Here is a 26,202-nt window from a genome sequence, read left to right on the forward strand (position 1 = left end):
AGCACAGAGTCTTATCCACTGTGCCACCAGGGAAGTCCCCCCCCATCACTCTTGACTCTACAAGCTGAACACCTGACATCTCTGCAGCTGTGAGTTCACAACCTAGTGGGACGGGGGAGGGGGCCGGACAAGGGCTTTCCCACTCCCAAGCCAGGTGAGGGATGCTCTAGGAAAATCACTCAGGGGGACTGGAGTGTATCAGTTAAAGAGTCTCAGCAGGAAAGATGGGTCACACTCAAACTGGTGACTTTGGGATTGTTTAATGAAGAGACTCTTACAAAAGTGTGGTCTGGTGTTTGGGAGACTCCATGCAGAGGGGCACTGATGTCAGGTTGTCAGGATCAGAGAAGCAAGGACAGCAAGAGGGGGCTGTGGCAGTCCTGGGGATGATCCACTGGTCCCTTTCCTCCTCACCTTGCCCCACATCCAGAGGAGAGGGGCACGCAAAGGAGAGGGAGCAGGGTCCTCCCAGCACAGGGGAAGAGGAGGAGGGAGCAGTAAATTAAGTAGGCGATTGGAATTTTAAACTGGACTGAACTTTAGTTGTTATCCAAAAGTGACTCAAAGTTTTGGAGTTTACCAAATATGCACTTATGGATGGAAAAGGGAAATTAGACATCATCAAGCAGAGAGAGTCGATGGGAGAAAAATAAAACAGTTGCACGTTTGTGCCTTACTGCATGCTCACTGTTCAGTAAACTGGAAAAGGAGGTACTATCAGTTCCATTTTACAGATGAAGAAACTGAGTTTGCAATCACAGAGCTAGTGGTGGCTAAACTGGGCCAGAACCCTGATCTTCCTGCCTCAGCTTCCCTGTGTCCCCCGACCTCCTCTTTTCCCTGAAGATGCTACTTGGTAACTCTGAGTTCAGCACACACTAAAGCCACAGTTGGTACAAACAGAACTCAATCGGGAGCTCCAAGGTCAGAACCCAAGGTACACCCCCTCTCACCCACATCACTCAGGCTTCTCCTCAGCATGTCCACCCCAGGCCTTCCAAGATGAGCTGTCACTCCCAGGAGGTAGAGACCAGTGCTGATGGAGGAAACGGAAGAAGCCACAGAGCCCTGGCCTCACATTTAGTCTCTATGCTGACCGCTGCATGACCTTGGGTGAGGCACAGCCCTCTCTGGTCTCCAGTCTCTCAATGCAGCCAAATAATCCCTGGGGTCCCTGCCAAGAGGGAAAACTGTTTCCAATTGGTCAGGTCTCCCAGGGGGCTCACATGCTGTTTCACAGTGGCTTTTAGGAGTAACAGGCCCAGGAAGTGATGTCAAGTTTGGGAGGTGAGGAGCAGGGCAGGGAGGCCCAGAGGGTAGAAGCAGGGGAGATACTTTGGGGCAGGCGGATGCCCTGCTGGACAATGGTGCAGGGCAGCCATTGTGCTGGGAGTGGACGATCCTTTTCTGACTTCATCTCCAAAGGCTGAAAATAGTCTCAGGTGAGCCCCTGGGGGCTGACTCGGTCTGGCCCATTGTTCTTGGTTGGGACAGGGCTGAGACTGGACACCTGGCTGAGCTGGAGCCGAGACAGAGGCAAGCCCTACCGAAGAGGCTGGAGTGGCTGGGCAGAGCCAAGGCCTGTTGCATATGGGGAAACTGAGGCCCAGAGAGAAAAAAGTATTCACCATGTCACATGGTGCATCAGGACAGAGGAGGATGAGTTTGGCTTCTGGGGCTCATTTCCCCCACCCTTCACCCCCCACCTCAAGCACATACCCCTGGGGAAGGTAAATGCATCCTTCATCCTGCAGCGCAGTGACTCCTGGCCAAGTTCCAGCCTCTACCCCACAGGAGGCAGAAGCATCAGACATTCACCTGGCTCCACTCCAAGGCAATGTGTGGTGCCAATGGAGTCACTTCACCTTTCTGGTCACTTGATACTAGGGGAGACCCACTGCCCCACTCTAGTCCTCAGAACTGAGGACTCATGGGGTCTTGGGAGTGCCTGGGGGAGTAGCTGTTAGTTGTGTCTTTGATGAAAAATCTGGGTGGCTGCTGCCCTAAGGTAGGGAGAACTGGAATGTGGGAAGCAAGGTCTCCAGGTTCTATAGAGTGACCCAGAGAGGGCAAGCAGTTGGCCTCAGGTCACACAGCAAAAACTGTCCATCCATTGCCTGCTCTGGCCCAGCTCCAGGCCAGTCCTCCAGCCCTGGGTCTCTGACTCTTGGATAAACCAAGGAGAGGCTGCAGCACCCTGTGGTGGGCACCACCAGTCAGGGAGAAATGGCTAAGCCTGCTGCCATGGGTGGGTGGGAGCCCTCGAGCCCATAGGGGCGGGCTCTGGAAGATCAGAGGCATCCTCCTCTTCCTCCTCCTGCCATCACTTCCCCTTACTGCCCTTCCACAGACCATCACCTGGACAAGGTTCTGTAAACACACACAAGCTCAAGGGCCTGAGAGCCACCCAGTGCCAAGCAGGGCAGAGGGTGGTCCCACACCTCACCCCAGGATGGACCTGCTCTTTCCTCCCACACCCTGGTGAAGCCTCAGCCACAGGGGACACTCTATTGCTCACTGGCCGGACACACTGTCCTTTCCTTCAAATCACTTATCCCAATGTGGTTACTTATTAAGTTACGTCAACTCCCTGAGGGCAGGGTCCAGCTGGCTCGCCTCTGTATCCCCTTGGCACAGTGCCTGGCGTGTAAATGCTTATCATGTGCCAGGCCCTGTTCTAAGTGCTTCATGTGTATTCATTCAGGTAAGCCTCCCAATGCCCTACATGGGAGGTAGTATCTCCTTCTAGAAATGAGAAAATGGAGGTGCTGCAAGATTGATTTGCCCAAGATGCCACAGCTGGAAGAAATGAAGACAACCCTCAAACGCAGGTGGTCTGGGCAGAGAACTGGTGCTCTTAACTCCATCCTCACTAGACTGCCTCTCTCATCTTGAATCACACAAAGGGTCGCTTACAAACTCTCCTGCCCCGCAGGGGTTGCAAGTGGCATGGGATACTGGAAAGGGAACTAATCTGGGCATCAGATGGACCTGAACTTAATCTTGACTCACCCATTTACTGCCTGTATGACCTGGAGCAAGTCCTCACCTTTCAGAGCCTGTCCTCTCATCTGCTAAATGGGGGTAATAATGTCTATTTCACATGGTGGTGGTAAAGAATAAATAATAATGGATGTGAGAGGGCCCTGCCTGGTGCCTGGGACATGGGTCAGTACCTTAGCTCCCGTCCTCAGGGGCCTGGCTCTAAACAGATCAGCCCAAATCTGCCTTGACAAGGGTGGTGGCAGAGGGGTAGCTTTGGTGGCCTGACCTGGACCAAGATAGGAGTAACTGTGTCTGGAGGGCACGTTGGCCAGGGCCTTTCCTAGCCTTTGGAGGGTGAGAGTGTCCCTCCTGGGCCCTGGGACAAATGCCACCCGGGGCAGAGACCCCTATGTGCCAGGGCCCCTGCCCCCGTTGCATGGAGCTCACTGAGAAGAGCTGCTGTAGGCCAGTCAGCAGGCATTTACTCCTCCCAGCTGCTCTCCCCGCCCCCCTCAGCCCCAGGTCCCTGGCCTCAGCTCCCCAGCTCCATCAGAGGTGGGAAGAGCTGGGGTGGTGGGGGTGATTGCAGGATTCCCACAAAGGCACTGACCTGCACTAAATGGAGCAGAGCCGCAGGGGCAGCCCGAGCCCCTGGCGCACGACCAGGCGCCACGCTGACCTGCTGAGTGACCATGGACAAGGCCCTGCCCCTCTCTGGCCTGGAGTCTGCAGCTGGGCTGGATAATCCCTGGGGTCCCTGTCAGGTCCTGTGACCTTTCACAGCGTCCTTCAGGAGTCAACAGCCCCAGGAAGTGATGTCAGGGTGAGGAGGTGGGGAAAGGGCAGCAAGGCCTGGAGAGTAAGAGGAGATATTTTGAGAGCAGGCAGGTCCCTCCACGTCACTGCTGGACAATGGTCTGGGGCTGGGAGTGGAAAATCCTGTTCTTACTTGGGCTGAAAATAGTATAAGGCAACAGGGTCAGGAACCTCACCCACCAGGTGGGGGGCCTGGGCCCTGAGAACAAGGCCAGATGTCCACACCAAAGGGCCAGACAGTTTGACTAGGGTCCTCAGGAGGGGCCCTGGGCCTGTCCCTGGTTCCCTTAGGGTCTTCATTCCCCACCCCCACCAGTGCCTGCCACACGATTAGATGGTGAGTCAGGCCCTCCTGTCCCCTAGGTCCTGTGTCCTTAGAAATCTGTAGGCAGTTGGTTTAAGGAAGGTGTCCTGGAGCTAGGCCATAGTGTGGTCTCTGTGTGCTGTGGCGTCCTCAGTTCTTGGGGTCTCCAGGACAGCTGCTGGAGGGGTAACTGGGCAGGACATGAAAGGAATGGGGACTATAGGGGAACTTGGGCCTGTGGTGGACACAGCCCCATCCCCAACCACAGGTAGACACTCAAGAGCCCCCAAAGTCACAATGTATAAAACTCCCTGCCTCTGAGTCTGAGCAGGGCTGAGGGGGTCAGAGCTCAGCATTAACACTCCTGGCCAGTAGAGTATCTCACCTGGGTAGAGGTGCCTTATAAACTGGGATTGGGTTCAGCCTGAGCAGCAGCTGGTAGGCAAGAGATAGGCTCGGGCCTGCAAGAAAGGTTCAAGGACAGACTGTAAGAGATCATCACAAAAATGCTCATAAGGACCTGGGCTACATTAACAGGAGTATAGAACCTAGAATGTGGGAGGTGAGCATTTCACACTACTTTGGGCAAGTCACCTACATTGCACAATGCAGAGGAATCATTTGGGTCATGGCTTGTGACAGGTCCCTGTCACATGGGGGAGCCCATGTGAGCAACCTCTGGGGTGTGCCGTTTTGAAAAGGCAGAGTGGGAAGAGTGGAGAAGTCATAGGAGGTAGGTGTAGGTGGGGTGGGGAAAGAAGGACCTTCTCTCAGGCAGAGTGGGCCCAATGGGCAAGGGCTCTCCCAGAGGGAGAGGGAGAGAGAGAGAGAGTCCTTATCCTTGAGGTTCAAAGTGAGGTCTGTCAGTTTTGCCCTATTCCTGCCCAAAGGCTAGGGCTGGGCCCTGTCCAGATGAACTCCACAAATCTCCAGAGTGGTCCTGGCTAGACCCAGAACCTGTCCCAGGTGAGACTCATCTCCCCCACACTAAGCTCTGACCCAGCCTGAGCACCAACCATTATGCCAGGTAGCTGGATTTTCCCAAGAGGCAGAGGACTGGACAGGAAGACTGAATCTCTCCCACGCTTATCCCCAGTGCAAAAGAAACCTCATGGTCAGGGCAAGGAGGGAGCCCTGACTTGGCCTCCTTGTGACCCGCCCCCCCCCCCCATTCCTGCCTTGAGCCTGGGCACCAACTGCCCAGCCGGCTTCCAGTTCCTGCACCCCCTGCTCTCCTGCCCCCATGTCTTTGCCTAGAATGCATCTGCACCTGGATGTTCTTCTCTGATGAAGTGCTTTTCTCAGAAGTCCACCCACTCCAGGAAGCCTTCCCTGATGCCCTGGTCCACTGCCCCAGCCACTCAGCATTATCCAGTGGTGTGCTAGAGAAACTTGTACCTGCTCTCAAGAGCCCTCTGTTAATTTTTCAGGAATTTTGCAAGGAGGCTGACATCACATTGGTAGTCTGAAACTGGCTGTGGCAGGAGTATTCGTACCACAGAAACTGGCAATGCTACAAATAAGGGGTTCCTCTCACCCCCGCACCCCCTGCCGAGAGTCAGCTAAATGGTTGAACATTTACCAGCACATGACTGGTCATCGCCATTAAATCCTAAACTGGGGGATCCTGAGGACTGGGACCCCACCTGACTCCCCTCTGCACCCAGAAAAACCAGGCATAAAAGCCAGTTAACTTTAAAGTGGAGGATGACCTGGGGTCTGGAGAGGATATTCCTCATATGAGACCACCACTGAGGCAGCTACTGGGAAGGCAGGTGGCAGAAGAGAACAGGTTGGAGAAAGGACCCTAGTGTGGATGGTGAGAGCCCCCCAGGCTGTATCCCCAACCTCCAACTACACAACGGGGTCCGGCTCAGCAGGTAACAACACCTTTAGTACAAGTCCCAGCCTCAAACTGGCTCCCAGCCTCCAGATGGGTTTATGACATCAGTTCCCAGACGTTCATCCCTTGGGCTGGGCGTCCTCCTCAGAGCTGAGCCCACGGTGGCACTCAGACCACTCCGACTCATCGTGGGAACCTCTGGCTCAGCCCTGAACTCCTTACGAGGGTCCTCTGGTCAACTTGCGACCCTGTCCCTCCCAGGTAGCTCAGGCGCAGGCTTGGCTGTGTGACCTTGGTTAAGTCACTTTCCTCTCTGGGCCTGTTTCTCCACTTGACTTGATTAGTCTGGAGCCCAGCCTAGGTACCTTGGCAGGTACAGCCAGGTATTTACGTGGGACTCAGGCCAGGGGCAGCACTGGCCCCAAACCCTTGCCTTTCTTAAAACCTTACTCACCAAATCTCACATACAAATGGTGACTGGGGATGTGGGGACTGCTGAGCTCTCTGGACCACAGAGAACAAACTGCGCCCCTGTCAAATGACAGAGCACTGGGGTCACGGTCCCCTTGACCATCCGGCCTGATTCATTGATGGTCTATATCTGGGGAGACTGTCCCATTTGAACAAGTCTACAGTCCCACCCGACACAAACTGGCACAGGCCCAAGGGGTTCAGGTCCTACAGCCGGATGTCCTTAGTGTTTTCACCACCAGACGGTGTGGACTCTGTCTGTCTAGAGTTCTCACTGTTGGCCGAGTCTTCTGTCCTCTTAGTATCAGTTCTGTTGAACCTGTGCAGGCCCAGCCTGCGGCGAGGCTGGGTGGTAGGGGTGGGGTCTGTGGGTGCCTTGGCATCCCGAGCAAAGCGCACGAGCCTCTGCCCAGCCAGGAAGTAGAGCACAGGGTCAAGGCAACTGTTGGCGCTGGCCAGTGGCCGGGTGACCTTGTAAGCCATGTTGATGGCGTTGAGGGTGTGGCAGCTGAGGTCCAGCGAGCGGAAGGAGTAGTAGAGGGTGCGGGTGACGTGGAAAGGCAGGAAGCAGAGGGCAAAGACAGCTAGCACCACGGCAATGGTGCGCACCGACTTGCGCTTGGCCCGCGGCAGGCCTCCCGTGGTCCCGTAGGTCGGCTTTAGCAGCCGCCGAGCCATGAGCACATAACAGACCAGGATGATGGCAAAGGGCACCGTGAAGAGCAGGCTCAGCATGACGGAGCTGTAGGCCACGAAGTGGCTGAAGAGCTCGGGTGCCGAGGTGTCGTGGCAGGTAATGCGGCCACCACGTGCACTGGTGGTGACGAAGTAAAGCACGGGTGCCTGGCAGGCCAGCACCAGCACCCACACGGCGACGGCCACCCTGCGGGCATAGCGAGCCCGGCCCCAGCGCAGTGAGCGCAGTGGACGCAAGACACCCAGGCATCGGTGCACACTGATGCACGTGAGGAAGAGGATGCTGCAGTAAAGGTTGGTGTAGAAGAGGAAGCGCACCAGCTTGCAGAGCACTGTGCTGAAGGGCCAGTGGTCACCACGGGCGTAGTAATAGACCAGCAGGGGCAGGGAGGCCGCGTACAGCGCATCCGACATGGCCAAGTGGAACATGTACGTGGTGGAGGCGTTCCAGGTCTTGAGGCGGCACAGGAAGATGTAGAGAGCCACGGCGTTCAGACACAGCCCGAGCACGCACACCACGCCGTAGGACACAGGCAGTAGCACGTACTTGAAGTTCTCATTGAAGCGGCACTTGTAGCCCAGCTCATCCCCATCCCAGGTGCCATTGATGGTGCCATTCCAGAGGCCTGGGCCTGTGGCCATCGCCCTGAAGGGAAGTGGGTGGTGGGGAGAATGGCCATCAGGACCCAGCAGGGAAGCCTGACACCCCCACCTGACCAGGGCCATGAGGGACCCCAAGTGCCCATAGATTCCCTCGGTTGAGATCTGCCCAACTACGTTCAAGGCTTTTATTGCATCTGATCTGCCTCTCTCCCTGGACCCAGGGGGCCCAGAACCTTGGAACCCTGGAATCTTAAGAATTCATGAGATCCATGACAGTCAGGATCATATAATTCTAACACTTTGGAACAGGGATAGGCAAACTACCTCCTGAGGGCCAAATCCAGCCTACCAGTCTGTTTTTGTAAATAAAGCTTTATTGGAACACAGCCATGCCCGTCTGTTTACGTAGAGTTGAATAGTTGTGACAAAGACCATATGTTCCTCAAAGCCTAAAATACTTACCAGCTTGCCTTCAAAAAAAAAATCAGTGCCCCTGTTTGAGAACCTCAGGAACACAGAGTTCTAGATCTAGGATTCTGAGCTCTAGAATCTGAGGATCTGGTGGTCCCAAAGGGGTACCATCTGAGATTCACGGAAAGGGGCCTTTGAGGCTGACTGGGTCCACCTCACACCCAGTGCCCACTGCCTGTTTGTGGCCAGTGGGCAGCCCACACCTTCCTGGTGGCATTAGGAAGTTCTTTCCTTTGGCTCGTCTTTCTTCTCTCTGGGGAGGCTCTGGCCCTGTGCCTGGTATTTTGGTATTTGAGGGAGTATTTCCAAGGGTCTCCCTCTTCAGTCATTCATTCACCTCTCAGCAAATATTTTTAGGCACTCTTATTCTGGTACTTCCTGCATCTGTAAACAAAAGTCCTGCTCCCTGGCCTATGAGGCTACCAGATGTGGCTGTGACCCTCCTGAAGATTCCAGGGAAGTCTGGGGTGTAGGTGGTAGTGTGGGCATCGGGGGACTCCTGCTGGGGGGCAAATTCAGCTTCCTCCAGGCTTGCCCAGCTTCTCTTCACACATCATCACTACCTTGACCTTCTCCTACCTTGTCCCCAGTGAGCATATAACACAGCCGTGATGCCTGACCGCCCAGACAGTGAGCACCTGGAGATCAGGATGCCACCTTCCTCCTCTCCCCACCTCTCCAATGTGACCAAGAGCTCTCTCTCAGACTATCCAAGTCTGGAAGGCAAAGGTGTGCCCAAAGGTCTCAGGAGGTAGGCTGGAAGTCATAACGGGAGTCCCAGCGGGGCAGGTTTGGGACAAACACAAAGAATAACTTTCTAATAGTGTGAAGGGGCAGGGGGAGCTGACATTATTCAAGCCCCACTACTACTATGTGTGCTTTATTCATGTGACTTCATTCTATCCTTACAACATGGTTCTGGGAGCCAGGTTATCATGCCCAGGTTTCCGATAAAGAGGCTGAGACACAGATCATTCAAGTAACTTGGCCCAGGTCACAGGCTGGGGATAGGCTGCAATTCCTATCTGGGTTCATCCCACAATGGAAGGGGTTGTAGGAGGAGGTAGTGAACTCCCTGCTTATGGGGGTGTGCAAGTATCTCTCTAGCAGAGTCTGCAGAAGGGCTTGTGCCCTATGTGTGGGTGTGTCTGGGATGACAGAGAGGGCAGATGACATGTGTGTCCTCCCCACCCTGAGAATCTGGGGCTGTAAAATCCCTTTCATTTTGGAACCTGGGGTCCTGAGAGGCTGGGGCTCAGAGATTCTGCGGGGCCGGTGACATCTACTGCCTTAGACACTGAGCTTCTTGCCCAGCCTGGTCTCCCAGAAGCAGCCTGAGGCCCATGAAGTTACGATTAGGGGGGCTGAAGGACACACTGCTCCCTCAGCTTCCTTCTTTCCCCATAACCCTCCCCTTCCCCCATCTTCCCTGACTCCTATTGTCAGCAAAGATGCTACCAGGAGGCAGGGAGCCTGCACTTGTGACCTCCCTCCCACGGACACAGGTTCCTCCCCAAGGAACCGGGGCAGATCCGGGGTGAGGAGGTAGGTATGGGGTTGGGGTGCGGGGTGCTGGCAGGGCCAAACTTCTGGGACCCCTCTTGCCTGGGGCCAGGACTCAGGGCCCAGGGTTAAAGCACTTCCTGAATCCCACTCCACTCCTTGCAGCCCAGTGTCACCTCCACCCTTGCTGCTGGAGCCACTGCATCAGCCTCCCTGTCTCCAGCCTCAGTACCCCCAGTCCAGAGGGGTCTTTGAAAAAGACAAAGTCATTCTCCTGCTTGAAACCTCCTGTGGCTCCTGTCTGCTCTCAGGAGAAAACCCAGCTCCTCGGTCTGGTACCAGAGGTTTTCATAATCCAGCCTTGGTCACCAGCCGCATCCCCTGTGACCTGCAGTTTCCTGAATGCACCCAACGCTTTTCCCCTCCCAGCCTTATGTTGCTGCTTCAATCTGGAATCCATTCACGCCCCTCGCCTCCACCTGTTGAAATTACAACTCTATCCTTCAGCGCAGCAAACTCCAGTGATTAAGAAGAGCCCGGCCTCTGGACACAGAATGCCTTTGTTCCCTCATCTGTAAAATGAGGTGATTAACAGAACCTATATCACAGGGCTGCTGTAAGGATTAGGTAATTCATGTAAAATGCTTGGAGCCATGCCTGGCACACAGTAGGTACACTGTGTGTTACGAGCTTCGAGGCTCAGCTCACCTGCTGTTTTTTCCTGAAATCTTTGGGGAGCTCTCTCAGGCCAGGGGTGGAGGAGAGACAGAAGGTCCTGGAGGCTGTGAAGCAGGTGAGTGTGGTGGACCAGGGGAATGACTCCAAGGCCCAAGCTGGGGTCAGGCTTGGGGACCTCGTGAGGGGAGAGGTCTGAGAGCTGTTTGGGAGGGAGGCTGGAGAGACTGGCCCAGAGGGAGTCTGGATGGAGGAGGGGCCAGGATGCCTCAGGCTCAGGGGTTGGGAGGAGGGGGAACTCAGTGTCAGGCGTGGTAAGTGTGAGATGCCACATCATGGACTGTGGGGAAGGGCGAAGGCTGGGACCACCAGATCTGGTGCACTGGGAGATGAGCAGGAGTTGCTGGCTTACAGGAGCTGTAGGAGGAACCTGGAGGCCCGGGTGTGAGACTAAGGATCTGTGGAGGAGCCATTCCCCCTGGGGACACCGGCTTGGGGTGTCCAGCTCTGCCACAGATCCCCAGATGACATCAGGTATTTCCTGCCCTCCTGAGGTTCAGACCTCTCATGGGCTGAATCCCCTGGCCTGGTAGAACTGTGGTCCTCAAACTCCCCCCATGAGGTGCTCTGCCCCACTGGAGACAGGGAGGGTGGCCCCTCTGTACTCCATGCTCAGGGAACCCCCCCAGCCCCACCTCCCCATTGCTGCTCCGCTCCTGCCCCAGTGCTGAGGCCTGGTGGGTCTCTCCTCAGAGTCGGGGTCAGGGCCCTCATCTTCCCTTCATGGTCAACATCTCATTGCTCTACACAGTTTCTTGCTAATTACTCATGATGGAATCTCTGACACTGATGAGAGGGGCGGAAACTTCCCTAAGTCTTTCATGAACCAAGGGAGCTGCCCTTTCCACCTGTTTTAAGACATCCTGACCTCCACCCTCACAGGCCGGCTGGGGACTCTATCACTATGGCTCCCGTCCAGACTGACCCTGGCTGTCCTCTCCCTCCGCAGGCTGGCCCACCAACCTGTGAGTACATCTTTCCTGCCCCACCCCCTCTGACCAGCCCCTGCTTATAGAGACAGCCAAGTGCCCAGCCCTCTCCCTCGGCCCTCCCCACTGCCTCTCCTGACCCCTGATGCCCTTGGGGCCTCACTCCCATCTCCCCAGGACCAGCTCCCGCCTAACTTTGTCCAACACCACTCACCAGCCCCTCTGTGTCCAGTTCTGGCTGGCCCTGCGCTCAAGAGCTCCTAGTGTGGAGGGAGATATGAGACATGTAAGTGCCTGCCAGGCTTTCCTGCCTTTGTGTATTGCTGTTCTTTCTGTCTAGAAAGCCTTTCCAGACCCACACACACTGCACTCTATCCTGCCCATCCCTCAAGGCTTTTCTCAAATGTCACCTCAGCTCTGAAGCTCTCCCCCTCCATCACTAATCCCCCAGGGCATTCCTCACACCCTGCTGGGAATTTGTCCTTCCACTCTCTACCCTAACACATTCCAGGTGCTCCTGGAGGACTGGGTCCATCTGATTCCTTTCTCTGGTCCTATCATCCAGCAAGAGGCCTGATCCAAAGCAGGTATGACATGAATGAGAGAATGAATGAATGAGTGAGTGAATGAATGAATGAACGAATAAGTGAAGCAAGCACAAGAGCTATGGGAGGCCAGAGGAGGCTAAGCTTTATGATGGTGGCTCTCCTTTCCCTTATTCCTCTGAGGACTTTTCAGAGGACAATGATATTGAAGGATTTCTCAGCTGCTGATCCTAGGTGGCCAGGGGTCATACCAGCCCTCCAGGGGCCCAGCCCACCTGAGGCCTGCTCCTGCCCTAGGCAGGCTCCTGGACTGTCTCTCTTTCAAGAGCCCTGCTCTACTCTGGACACATCAGAGAAATGCCAGAGGGAGGGGAACCGGACCCAGGCGTTCAGCTCTCTGACCCACATTCCTTTACCTCACCCATCTCTGGCTCAGGTCATGGGTCAGTCTGGATCAGGAACTCCTGGTCCTAGATCACCACCCCCCTTCACTTTGTAGGGGTCAAGTCTGGGCTGAGCAACTTCCCTGCAGCATCCTCATTTCATCCCTCACCTCATTCCTTGGCAGATGCCGCCCTAGAGGTTAAGCTATTTGTTCAAGGTCACACTGCCAGGAACTGGAAAGATTGGGTTTGATACCCAGGGCTGTCTGGCTCTGAAGCCTGAATTCATCACAGCCTGGGATGGAGGGAGCAGGGCACAGATCCCCTTGATTTACCCCCAGGTAAGTGTATACACTTGCACGAGTGCACCAGTCCCAGCCTCCCAGCCTCCCAGCCTCCCAGCCAGTGGACCCTGCCCTTGCACGCCCATACCTGACCAGCCCCTGCTCTCGCTGTCAGGATGCTCAGCGCAGGCTCAGGTTCCTCACTCATGAATGCACCCGCCTGGACCCCTGGACCGAGCTGCAGGGAACTCTGTGGGAAACAGGAAAAACAGGTCCCCTGGCCTGGAGCCTCGCCCAGCTTCCAGCATTTCTCAGGGTAGGCAGTGCCCGGGCTCCTGAGACAGGGAGGTGGAGAGAGCTTGGGCTCTGGGTCACAGGAAGTCAGCCAGGCCGAGCCTTCCCCGGGCTGCCTCTTCTGCTGCAATCTTGGTCTGAAAGAAGCAAAGAGGTGAGCTGGTGTGCTTGTCCCGGTAGGCAGGAGTGTCCTCTGCCCACCCTCACCCCCTAGCCGTCCACCCTTAGCTCACATGTTCTAGGGACGGTTGTTCCCAGCCTTCAGGTCCAGGTCCCCTTTCACGGGAGGGTGGCTCTGCCAGGCAGGGTCTCCCACATACCCTGCAGAGCTGAGCTGAGCCTCCAGTGCCCCCTCCCTTGGTCCTGGTCTGGAAACAGTCAATACCCTCCTTGCCCAGTGTACACTCGACAGTACTCTGGCCAACCTAGTTTAGCTCAAGCTGGGTCTCTATCTGGAATACCCTTCCTCCCTCATCCCACCTCTAGCCATTCCTCCCGAGGTGTTGTAAACACACAAGGACACACACAGGCATGGACACACCTAGATACACAGATACACAGAGATTACACAGTCATACTCAGATGTATACACACACACTCTCTCTCACACACCCAGAGTCTTAAACAGTCAGGGCCTGGAACAGCCTTTAGAAATCACCTCTGCCAACCTCCCATTTGACAGAGGAGGAAACTAAGGCTCAAGCCCTCACGATAAGCCAGGGACAGAGCCAAGAGCAGAACCCAGCTCTGGATTCTGGCCCTAGTTTTATGTCTTGCTTGGAGCCCCTCCCACAGAGCAGGCACAGTGCTTCAGTGAGGGGATGGTGACCTGGTGGAGGAACGCCTCTGTGTGGGCAGGTCCCAGCAGAACCTCAGACTCATCTCAGAGAAAAAGAACATCCCCTTCCTTTTTCTCCTGGTTTCATTTCCCTGCAATGGGGGAGTGGGGTCTGAGACAGCTGAGCCAGGTCCCCAAGCTGGAAGTACAATGCAAGCATGGGGGAAAGTGGGGAGAGGAGATGGGTGGCTGCAGGAATAGGGCAGGGGGAGGGGGCACTGGAAAGGCCCTGGACCCCGTTTTCCCAGTGCACCTTGCCCCAGGAGTCTCAGGCTGACATTGGCCAGCGGGCTGGTAGCTGTTTGCCAGTGTGTTCTGGAGTCTAGTGACAAGGTGAAAGAAAGAGCTTCACCTTTTCACCCACTCCACCCAGGGTCACACCCAATCTTCTCCTCCTAGGGAGATATCTTCACTCAAAAGACTAAGGTAGAACAACCCACGTTGTCAAAGCCACTCTCCCATTTCTGAGAAGGGTCTCTACCATCCATCCTTCCAGGCTTCAAAGCTCCAGTATACCCTTGACAACCTCTCTCTTTCCCACCCATGTGAAACCATCACTCACCAAGCCCTGTCAGTTCGACCAATGCAGTGGCTTAGACGTGCCACTCTTCCCGACCCCATGGTTTTGGGCCTGTGTTTCTCCTCTAGACCATTGCACTAGCCTACTTACTGGTCTCCCTGCCTCCACCCCTGCCCCTCCTGTCCATCTTTCATACTGCAGTTATGGGTCTTCCTAAACCACACATCTGACCACATATTATGGAGCTCAAAATCCTTCCATGGCTCCCCATTGCCCTCAGGTTGACATCTAAGTTCCTGAGCCTGGCACTCAAGGCCCTCCTGATCTGGTGCCTGCCGCCCTCCACACTACTCTCCCTCTCCGCCTCTACCCTCATCTTTCTGTCTCCAACACAGCAAAAGCAGTCCCATGGTCATATCTTTGCTTAGGGATACCCTCCCTTATCTTCTAACAGCTATGTCATAACAAGAGTTGAATGCTTTCTCTGTGCCAAGTTCCATGTTAGATGGCTCCATCAACCTCTTCTCGTTTAGTCCTGAGAATTTCAGAGAGGTTGAATGACCTCTCCAGGGTCACATAGCTAGCAAATGGCAGAGCAGCCCCAGTCTGTCTGACTTTAGGAGCTATGCCCCTGACTGTAAGCAGATAGGGTAGGGGTTCCCCAGAGAAAGAAAACCAGGCATGGCTTTCTTGGCATAAGAGAAGCCATATTAGGCCTAGGATTTAAGCCTGGCCAAAAATGCTTGCCCTTGAACAGGTCTCAGTAATTAATGATCTTAAGGGCAAGAGAAGTAGCAATAGCAAATACAATAAATCAGTTGTAAAGATTCCCAGTTCTGTTTCAATGGTAAAGATTAGCCTGAAGCACTTTCTTGAGCAGTTTTGCAAAATTTAAACCCCCCTTGAGGGCTCAACCACCAGATCAACTGGAACCTAAGGAATGATGATGATGACCTTTTCTGACTTGAGTCCTCAGTCAACTAAAGCTTGGACCCTGTCAACCTTTGTCCCAATTATATGTTGAGTTCTCTGCTCATATCCCTTGCAAGTGAATATGCATGTACTCTTAGCTTAAAACTCCCCCAATTTTGCTGTTCGGTGAGACACTGCTTTGGGAAAGGTCCCCGGTGTTCTCCTTACTTGCTGCAAGTAGTAAGTACTTCCCTCTCCTGCTCTTTGGCTTGGTTGTGCCTTTTGGCTTGATGCCCACGAAGAGGCGAACCCAGTTTTGGGGTAACTACCTCATACCCTCCAAAGCCCGGATCCTCTCTTCCAGGAAGCTCCCTGACCAGCCCTCTTTGAGCCCCACAGCTTTGCCTGTCTGATTAATTCTCCACCAGAGGGAACGTCTTACTGGCAGGGCCCAAGATCTACTCTTCCTGGTAGTTCCCCATTGTGAAGCAGCCATGATGGTTACTGTACCCATCTTACAGTTAAAAAAAAAAAAACCAACAAGGCCAGAAAGGGTAGCCCAAGATCTCACCCAAGGTCACCAATAAGCCAAGGGCAGAGCCAAGCCTAGCATGCCGACTGACTACCCTCTCCCTTAACCTGGCTCTGCCTCTATCCCACACTGAGTCTTTCTCCCTGTGGTCCCAGGCTAGCGAGCCCAAAGCCAGGAGGAGTGGCTGGGGCAGTTCCCAGGCTGGTTGCAGAATTTCCAAGGTGGTTGGACAACATTCCAGCTTCTCCACTAGGGTGGCTCTGGAATGTACTGCCTGCTCGACACCCACCTGGCTGGCCCTGTCCAGTTTGGCAGGGGAAAGTGACCCATCACCATTCTGGAAACTCCTGCTGCCTGCCTCTGCTGGGGGTGGAGTGCTGTGAAGGGAAACAGAGGCTCTGGATCCAGAACACCATTGAGGGGCAGGGGAGGGCACTGGGCAGGTGGGAGATCCCAGTTCTGCCATTCCCAGCTATAGGATCTGGACAAGCCTAAGCTCCACAACTTAACTCTCAATTTCCTTGCAATCTAAGAACAGTACCTGCCTCGTAAGTTTGTCGAGATAACTAAAGGAGATGATTTAGACTCATTTTGTGAAATAATTAAAAGAGATATGATTTTAGCACGTGAAGAAGGCAGGGAGGATGGGAGTATCCCAGGAAGATAAGAGGGGCAGGGAACCCACAGGTATTATGGGCAGAGTAGCAAGGTCACAGACACATGACCACAGATCAAGGTTCCCACACTGAAGGCTATCCTCAGAAGGGAGGGCAGCTTAGGGACCCCCAGCAGGACTTACACCCCATCATACCCCATCACTCACTCACCCTTTACAGGGGCTGCCATACCTACACCTGTCCCTGTGTGGGGCACTTAGGGACTCTGAGGTGGGTCAGACCCTTCCGTGATCTTGAGGAGCTCACTGTCAAGGCTGAGGGTGGAGGGAAGAGGACAGGGGAAGAACCAGAAATAGTCAGTGATAACTTAAGGTGATGAGAGTTGAAGGAACCAAGAGGGCCGCTAATGGGAATGGGGGTGGGGGCGGTGATCAGGGAAGGCTTCCTGGAGGAGAGGACACCTGCCTTTGGAAGATGGGTAGGAGTCAAGTGCGTGGAGAGAGAAGAGGAGCAGAGTGAGCGAAAACTGGGGCAATATGTTTGGGAAACTGTCAGTCATCCCTGTGGCTTGAGGGGAGTAGAGAGGGCAAGGCTGGGTTGGAGGACAGGAAGAATCTTGGAAGTCATCCTCTGCCCCCTCCCAAATGTCCTCCATGGGGCTGAAGGCCAATGGGCCCCCAGCCTTGCCTGGTGTGCTTTCTGCACCACAAACACTGGGACTTGTCTGGGGAAATAGCTGAGGGCTAACTTCAGATGTTATCAGCAGGTGCTGTTGTAGTGTGAAGCCTCTGCAGCCTCCTCTGGAGGCCCTGGGTCTCTGTAGCCCCTTCTGGAATCTCTCTCCCCCTTGGGAGCCCTCAGGATCCTGACCGTGGGAGCCACCCATTGGGGCTGAGCTCAGAGCATCTGAGTGTGTGGGTCTCAGGTCAGCTAGGCTGGTCCTCCCACCTTACAGATCAGGAAACTGAGACTCCTGAAGAGGAAGGGCCTTATCAAGGTCTGGTCTTCTGATTTTCAGTGTGGGGTTGAGCACCCCCAAACCCGCTCCAGGGCAGGACTCCAAGCCATCTGATCCACCTCTGACACAGCACAGCCCTGCACAGTTGCTAAACTGAACAAGTTCAGAACCACAATGCCCTGGACTCCACCCCAGCCCATCACACCCGAATGCCTCCAGCCATACTCAAGAGGCAAGAACCCTGGGTTCAGGCTCCAATTTGGAACCATCATGCTGTGCAATCTTGGTCAAGTCAGTTCCACTCTCTGAGCCTCAGGTTCTTCACTGGTCAGACAGGGAGAATCACTGCTACATAAGACAGCTCATGAGGAATGAGCAAGACAAGGGGGCAGGTGGGTGCTCCGTGAGGCTAGCAGATCATGCACTGTCCTAATGTGGGGGCTGCATCTGCCCATCTTGGCAAAGAGACCCTGAAACACTTCTCAGCAGGGGCGTTACCAGGTGACCTAGCAGAGGAGCAGGGGTCATGGTCAGAGGAGTCAGGGAAGGCTCCTAGAAGGGGCTGTGATCAGGTCTGTGGAGAAGCAGGAAGGGTCCAGTTTCGGAGGAAAGAGGGAGAATGGAGACCCCAAGGTAGAAAAAGGGACAAAAGTGTTGGCCAGGATATACGTGAGCCTGTGATTCTGATTGTCTCACTCAGAGTGCTTCCAAGATTTGGAGTTCATTGGTTCTTACAGTCCAATTCCAAGAGTCTCTGGTTCCAGGAGTGAATGCTAAATGTTTCTTCACTTCTGTTATTCATTGCTTCTGATAGCTTTGGTTTTGAGATTTTCAGAACCACAGGAGTCTAGATTCTCAGAGTAACACAATCATAAATCACTTTCCCAGCAGCCACAGTGTCTCAACAAACATTTGCTAATACCCCCATATGCCCAACCTCGGAAAGACCCTGCAAACCCAGACTCAGATCAGACTCTGTCAGGCCCTTGAGGAGCTCCAGTCCAGATGGGGAGAAAGACACAGACATGGACCAAGTCTGCTTGAGTGATTAAGCCATGACTAAGGGAAGCCCTGGGGATATGGAATCCAGAGTAACCTCTAACTGGCGTGGGGAGGTAGTCAGGGAGAGCTTCCCTGAGGAGGTGTCATTTGAGCTGGGACGGATGATATGGAGTTTGTCAGGTAGACAAAAAGGTAGGAGAGCACTGAAGGCAGAGGGAGGAGCATGAGCAAAGACTCCGTGGTGTGACAGTGTGGCCTGTCGGGGGAAGGCTGGGGGGTCATGTGAAGTTGGAGTGGAGGGTTAGGTGGCACAGAATGCGGGAGGGCCTGCAGGTCTCACACGAAAAGGCTTGAAGGCCAGGTTGAGGCCTCAATCCTGAGGACAATGAGGAGCCATGGCAGGGCTTAAGCAGGGAAGGACATGGTAAGAGTTGATCTTTGCAAAGATGGTGCCACATGGAAGTTGGATAGGAAAGGGGGGTCAGAAAGGAGGGATCAAGAAGGAGACTACACACATAATGGTACAGTGAGGGGAGCTGATCCCTTGGCCCTGGATTTCCTTGTGAGATGGAAAGCCCTTGCTGGCCCACAGCCCAGCCACAGCAAGACTCCTCCCACAAGCTGAGGCTGGGGAGATTGGGCGCTCACCAGGCAGCTGTAGCAACACCAGGATCCTCCCCAAGGCAGGGGGAGAGGAGAGGAGAGGGCCCCAAGAAGTCTGAGGGAGGCCCTCCTCCCATGCTCCAGGGCCCAGGCAGTGTCATTGTCACCATGATGACAGTGACAGGGCACCAGGGTAGAGCACCAAGGAGGAAGCAGCTGCCCAGAAGGGCCTAGGTTGCCCACCTTCCCAGCAGGGACTCCAGCTACTCACTGGACCAGACACAACTCAGGCCTTGGAGACGGCATGACAGAGGAGTAGAGGAACCCCTCTGTTCAAGAACCAACTGTATCTCTCCGTGGAGCAAGATCTTCCTCTTCTATTATACACCTACTTTCACCTGGTCATTCATTTCCCAAACACTCACTGGCACCTTCTCTGTACCCAGCCTGTGTTGGGTGATGTGGACAGAGAGAGACAGTGGGCCCGGCCTGGCCTAGTCCTGCAACTGACCTCTAGGATGAGTACAGAGGTCAGGGAAGGCCCCCATAGCCAGTCTCCCAATGGCTGGGAGAGGCCAGACCTGAGGACACAAAGGCAGGCCTAAGAGGAAGGTGTGGGTCAAAAGGTACACCAGACAGACCCACAGAAGGAAGTTTGGGGAGAGGAAAGATTTCACCAGGGATAACTCCACCTCCCCTCACCCAGATCAGCAAGGCTTCTCCAGCCCTGTGGGCAGCCTGAGCAGATACTATCTTACCAGCAGCTGGGTAATCAGGCCACAAGCAAGAACTGAAGACATGTTTTCAGGATGGAATTCAAACTTCCCTCAGCCTGAAAACTAGAGGACCTGGCCTCACCCAGATGGGGCTTCTGTCTTGAATGGGGAGGGTTAAGCTAGGTAGGGCAGGTAGGCAGGAACCCCAACTTTCACCAGCTTTGTGACTTTGGTCAAGGTGCTCTCTGAGCCTTCATTTCCTCATCTGCAAAATGCGAGTAATAATTCCTCCCTTACAGGGTTGGTGGAAGATAAAATGAAGTACATTTATAAAATGTTACTAGTAAGCTGTCTCTGCAGAGAGGGCAGGGAGAGGAAGGCTGTCAATAGTTAAAATTCCAATAAACAGCACGATCTCTCACTATTACATTAGTGTTCTTGTATCGTCTTCAAAATGCATTTAGGTCTATAAGTATCACGCGCCTCCCCTGTGCATTGCATTTTACAGCTTACAAGGCCCTTTCCTAGACACTGTCTTAAGAATCCTCATAGCAACCTGCATTCGAAGACACAAGGACCATCATACCCAATTTACAGATGGCAAAACTGACACCTAAAGGGGCACAGTGGCTCCTCACAGTCAGGAAAGAAGCCAAATCAAAGCCTTCACAGGGTCACCTATGAGGACTCGGTGACGTTCTCACACTCTTTTAGCTGGTCCTTGGAGGATCCAGAAACCTCAAAGCTCTGTGCACCCTGGGCAGGAGGAGGACAAGAAAGGAGGGGCCATAGCCTCACTCTGCAGTCCAAGCCTGGCAACCATTTGTGAGTGTCACCCACTGTGACACCCCAATCCCTCCAGCCAGACCCCAGGACAGCCCAAGGTAAGACAAAGTGGGGAGTGATAAGCCTTTCATGCCAGCTGTCCTCCCCCCACCCCACATACTCTCAATTCAAGACTTCACTGGTTCTGGCCTCCTTTTAGAGGCTGGCAGGGCAAGAACTGTCCCAAGGTCACCCAGCGTGTTGGGGGCAAAGCTGGGATGAGATCAATTTCAAGTCTCCTGGCTCCTACTAGGGGAGGGAGAGTCCTAACTGTCCTCAAATTCCTCAGCAAGAGCATCTGAGGACTCAGAGAAGTGTTTAGCCAAGGGGACAAGGGCTCCAACTTTAAATAATGCCTGGATGGTTCTGGTGTCAATCTCACAAATGCCCTAACCTTCACGTACTCAACACTACTCAATCCATTCTCCACCCTGCAACCAGAGAGATTTTTCTGAAATGCTGTTCTGACCATGTCCTGCTCACAAAACTTCCAAGGCTCCCTATTGCCTTCTGGATGAAATCCAAGTTTTCAGCTTGTACACCCTGAGTCCTGTAGTGTCCCAGGACACACTGTTCTGATAATCTGTGCACCCATTCTGGTGACCTAATTCTGGTTTCCCCTTCTTTGTAATGACGTGGAGCTCCACGTAGCCTGACGTAGACAGGCTTTCACTGGGGAAGCTGGGGACAGGGGGCAGGGGTTAGGGGCTGCTGCTGCTCTCCCAGTTTAGCTCAGCACTGTGCAGGGTCCTGGCAACACAAAAATGAGTGAGACCCAGTTCCTGCCCTCCAGGGGTCCCCAGACCTTGGGAGAGGGAAGGAGGAGACAGACAGAGACCATAACAGTCCAAGGTGGGACCAGGGCTGTCAGCACCAGGACTGCAAGAGCCCAGAAGAGGCTCCAACTCAGCTGGGGGAATCAAGGAAAGCTTCCCAGAGGAGGGGGCATCTGAGCTGGTCCCCAAGGCTGGGTAGCTCTCCAACTGAAGAAGATGAGAGTAGAAGGGCATTTCAGGCAGCGAGTATAGAATATGCAATGGTCCAGAAGCAAGAAACTGACTACTGTGCACAGCAGATTACATGCATTTACTAGAGGGTGAAGAGTCAGGCAGGAGAGGTGGCTGGAGAAGGTGGCAAGGACCAGTTCTCAGGGGCCTTGAGTCCCAGGCCAAGGGGCTCAGGGTTAGTCCAGTGGAAGTCCTGTGAAAGTTTAGCCCAAGGAGGAGAATGATTGGGATTTGTGTTTCAGGAAGTTCCCTCCAGGAACTGATCCTCCCACCCCCAAGCAGTGAGCCTGCCCAGGAGGATATTTGTGTTGAACATGACCCACACACCAGCTCTTCAATAGTCCTCATGTTCCACATCATTATTACTCCCCCTTTACAGACAAGGCCACTGAGGCTCAGAGAAGGGACATGCCTTGCCCACGGTCACACAGTGTACAAGGCACGATGGAGTATAGCTCTCTGGGTCTCCAGAGAGCTTTTAGGGGGCCCTGTCTGCTCAAAGACTCTCTTTCCCAACCGCTCCCACCAATAGATAGCTGAGACTTTATCTGGTCCCCACCCTGACCCTCAAAAGCTCCCCATTATTCCAGCCTAGATCCCAAACAAAGTGGGCACTTCAGGCTGTGGGCCCAGGGAAGCTGGGGATGCATGATGAAAGGAACAGCTGCCATCAGTCCCACAGACTCCAAACTGGCAGTTCTGGTCCGCAGCAGGGCCTGGCCCTTGGGTCTGGCTCCTGGCGACCCCAAGCCTGACACCTGCGGCCCTAGTTGGGGTGGGGAGAGAGGGAACTGTCTTTCTCCAGACTGACCCTTCGTACCGCAGCCTGCCAGATTAAAACTGCCCTGACAGAGGGTTAACTGTCCTTCTAGGCCACTGCTCTGGCCGCCCCCCGCCCCACCCCAGTCTTGCCGATGCCCAGGCGAGGTTGCCACCCAGAGCGCCCCTGGAGGGAGGGGGCTCAGCGGGCTTCCAGGGTTGGCCTGTCTCTGGCCCCGGTCCCACGCTGCCGGGGCGCCCACACCAGAGCACAAACACAAACAAGTTCCACAGGTTCAGCAACTCGACCCCGCAGGGGCGCACGCACTCACCCAGTGACACACAGCCTTTCCCAAATACGCGGACGCACATTCACCCGGGTATCCGTGCACATTCACCCGGGTATCCGTGCGGGTATTCGTCCACATTCCCCAAGTTCGAAGCTCCGGTGGAGACCCAGCTCGACCACGGACCTGCCGGAGCGCTCACACCGGCCGGGAACCGCGACTCCTCGGCCAGCCCCGCGCGCTCCGCTCTGCCTGCCCGGCGCCGGCTGAGTCGCCACCGGCCGCGTACCCGGGCCCGCCCGCCGCCGTCTCCTCGTCTCCGGGCCCTGCAGGCGGCCCGCCCTCACCTCGCAGGGCGCTCGTCAGCCCGCAGTGCCCCGGCCGCGACTCCCGGTTGCCAGCGCCGGCGTTCAGTCGCCGCGGCGGAGACCCACGTGCCTGAGAGCCCCGCCCGCCCCGCCCGGCTTCCTACCCTGCCAGGTCAGACCGGGGGCGGGACGGACTCTGGACAGACCCAGGCACAGCCATCACCACCTCCCGTCCCGACAGACACTCCGCCAACCACTCGGGGACGCTGCCGGGCGATAGGGCCGCGGGGTCAGGGCGTCCGCTTCGGGTGCTGCCCGGGGAGGGGCTGGCGGCGACTGTCCTACCGCCTGGGGACCGAGGCTCCCTGGGCTTCCTCATACGGGATGATGAGTGGTTTTCAAAGACGCTAAAGTTTTGCAAAGTTTGGTATCTTTGTGGTCCCTGTCACTGACCACCGCGAGACCATCCCCGAACCTGTGTCCACTCCTCCCAGGCACCTTGCTCAGAGCACTCGCCTATTTCCAGGAGGAAATCCGGGCATTCAGGGTTCTGACTTTCCAGCTCTGGAGAGGAGGGTGGGGGGAGCCTCCCCTGTGCTCTCTGTGCTTAATCTCAGCCAGAAAGAGTCACTAGAAATTTCCTGAACACTCGGCTTTTTTTGGTCCATCATCTTCAGCTGCTTCCCTTGAACTGCCTTCTCAGACGACTCCAGCCACAGACATCACTCCCGTCTCTACCCTCAACCCCACTCCCATGGCTCCTGTGGCCAGGGACCCTATGTCTGTCCCTTTCCTGGACTGTGAGCTCCAGGAGAGCAGGGACCAGGTCTGTCTGCCTTCTTCTCACTGGTCCCAGAGGTCCCAGGAGTTGTTCAATACTTGTTGGATGTTTGAATGGATGAATGAATGAATACCCCCCTCTCTCTAATTCTGGTCTAGGCGTCAGGAGTGCATGTTCCGGCTCAGCTTCAGCCCTGACTCTGGGAGACCTTGACCCAGTTCCAGCCCCTTTCAGGGCCTCTTTTTCTGTGAATTAGAGGCAATTACACTCACCCTCCCAACAACCAGTGACCTTCCATGTATGGCTTTAGGCAGTCAGTGTCTGGACCCAGTGCACAGGAGGTCTGTTTCTGTGGCCAAGGAGCTTGCCCAGGGCCCTGGGACCTTGAGTCCTGCTGGGCTCCACATCAGCTGACTGGGGCCTGGCTGCAGCCTTGCCAACAGCGGGAGCAGGATGGACACACAGTCCTGTGTGGCTCAGCCGCCTCAGCAGTGCCCCAGGGACCTTCACCCGGGAGACACAAAGGCCTCTTGTCCAGCCTCCTCCACCTATTGTCCAAGCTGGTCCATGCAGCTTCTAGGGGGCTAGGAATCTCTGTGGCCCCTACTTGTGGAGTCCGGGCCTTGGGGTCTCAGTGTGGGGAAGGCCCCCTGGACACTGGAGGCCTCAGCCAACCTCCTTCTTGCCTCTCCCATCAGCCCTCTACTGTAACTGCTATTTAGGTCCAGAGAAAAAATTCCTCTGATACCAGTATGAGGACCCAGGGCTCTGCCTCAGTCTCCAGCCGACTGGAGGGTGGGCAGCCCAGAGTGCTGCTCCTGCTCTGGTCAAGTCCCTTACTTTACAGCAGAAGAAACTGCATCCCTGAGAAACAGTGTCTGAGCTACCACAACAGGTGACTTAGGCCTGAGGCACAGAGGAAAGGGATTTGCCCTTGAACACCACAGCCTTGAGTTCAGGTTCCCATCTTGCCTCACCTCCTTTGATGCTTCTCTGAGCCTCCGTTTCCTCTTCTGCAAAATGGCAATAATGATCCCTTTTTCAGTGGCCCGTCTGGTGTCCTTTTTTCAGGGTTTTGCCCATCATCCCCAGTGACCTAGGTTCAAAGGGTTAGGATTCCCCTCTGATAAGGGGCTGGAAGTCTAGGTCTCCTGACATCTTTCCCTGACACTCATCACTGGGCTTTGGAGATCATCAAGTCCAGCAGGCTCCAAATCCCCCAGCTGAGTCTCCTCTACTTAGGGCAGCTGAGGAGCCCCCATCCCACTTCAACCTGAGCTCTTTTGCTTTTATCTTTGTATTTACTTACATTTTCTTGTAAGAGTTTGACGAACCATGATCCGGCTAGGAACTGAGGCCCAGCGAGTCCCATAGCAAGCCCCACACAAGGCTCCGTTACAGATGGGTGGAAGAGCATGCAACCAAGCAGCCAAGGCGGGCTAGTGGCGAAGGCCCAGACACATAATGGTTCCCACAAGGAGGGGGGACCATGAGAGGAAGCAGGGAGCAGGATTCCATTAGCGGCAGCAGGTCAGGATGGGGAGGGCAAGCCCAGGAGCGCTTCTCCCCAGGCATTAGGAGGCTTCCTGCCTCTCCAACCCCGAGGAGGCATTTGGCTCTCTCAAGCCTTCTCATCTTCCCTCTCTGACTGCTCTCATCTCCCCTGAGAAAACCCACTCTGAGAATTTGTGCTGGGGGTGGAGCCCCGGCCCCGGCTCAGGTCTTGTCGCTAAGCTGGGACATGACACCTCCAAGCCCTCCTTCACAGGCGCCATCACCGTCCCCCAGCCATTGCCTGCCTTACACCCTCTGGTGGCCACCACCACCCTCAAGATAAATCCTGCCTCTGCAGCCTACCACACCAGGCCTTTCCTCCCCGCCACCTCCCCTCCTGCCTCTGCTCCAGTCAGACTGCAGTGCTGAGCCCTCACTCGCCTCCTGCCTGGCACTTGCTGCTCCCTCTGCCTGTGCCCCTTGATGCTTCTCCACCCTTGGTCCTTTCTCCTAACTCCCCGCCATCGCTCCTCTAAGTCCCAGCCCAGGTGCCCCATCAGGTACCTCCCTCTGTCACATCACTCACCGCAATCTTATCACTGTCGATATCTATCTCCTCCTGTAATGGGGATCTACTTGAGGGCAGGGCTAGGGTCCATCCTGTTCACAGTTAAATGTCCAGCACACAGCACTGTCTTTGTCACCCGGGCAACCTCAATGAATATTTATTGTGTGAGTAAATGAGTAAGAACTCTACTGATCACCTTCTTTGTGCTTGTCATTGTCTCTTTTTTTTTAATATAAATTTATTTATTTTATTTATTTATTTTTGGCGGTGTTGGGTCTTCGCTGCTGCGCGTGGGCTTTCTCTAGTTGTGACGAGTGGGGGTTACTCCTTGTTGCAGTGCACAGGCTTCTCATTGCAGTGGCTTCTCTTGTTGCAGAGCATGGGCTCTAGGCATGTGGGCTTCAGTAGTTGTGGGTCACGGGCTCTAGAGCGCAGGCTCAGTAGTTGTGGCACACAGGCTTAGAGGCTCCACGGCATGTGGGATCTTCCCGGACCAGGGATCGGACCCATGTCCCCTGCATTGGCAGGCAGATTCTCAACCACTGCGCCACCAGGGAAGCCCTAGTCATTGTCTTAAAGTATCTAATTTAATCTTCACCAGAACCCTAAGAGG

At 54.9% G+C, this 26,202-nt stretch overlaps 1 protein-coding gene across 6 annotated transcripts; it reads right to left on the minus strand.

Moving 5' to 3' along the window:
- Positions 1 to 244: 244 nt before the first annotated feature.
- On the minus strand, positions 245 to 23,007 carry P2RY2 (purinergic receptor P2Y2). 6 transcript variants are annotated; one of them, XR_014250435.1, is made up of 4 exons: positions 22,484 to 22,778; positions 12,717 to 12,999; positions 5,996 to 7,761; positions 245 to 4,566 (listed from the first exon to the last, which is right to left on the minus strand). XR_014250435.1 is itself a non-coding variant. In XM_082411307.1 (3 exons), the coding sequence occupies exon 3, from the start codon at positions 7,755 to 7,757 to the stop codon at positions 6,627 to 6,629; it is 1,131 nt and encodes a 376-aa protein (XP_082267433.1). In that variant the 5' UTR covers positions 7,758 to 7,761; positions 12,717 to 12,999; positions 22,786 to 23,007; the 3' UTR covers positions 245 to 6,626. The 6 variants fall into 6 exon arrangements, 4 of the variants coding, with proteins under 4 accessions (XP_082267433.1, XP_082267435.1, XP_082267434.1 ...); XR_014250436.1 differs by having other exon boundaries at positions 245 to 3,837; positions 4,491 to 7,761; XM_082411307.1 differs by lacking the exon at positions 22,484 to 22,778 and adding an exon at positions 22,786 to 23,007 and having other exon boundaries at positions 245 to 7,761.
- Positions 23,008 to 26,202: the final 3,195 nt, after the last annotated feature.

The sequence above is a fragment of the Balaenoptera physalus genome (assembly GCF_965194825.1).
Source record: "Balaenoptera physalus genome assembly, chromosome: 10".
Classification (NCBI taxonomy): Eukaryota; Metazoa; Chordata; class Mammalia; order Artiodactyla; family Balaenopteridae; genus Balaenoptera; species Balaenoptera physalus.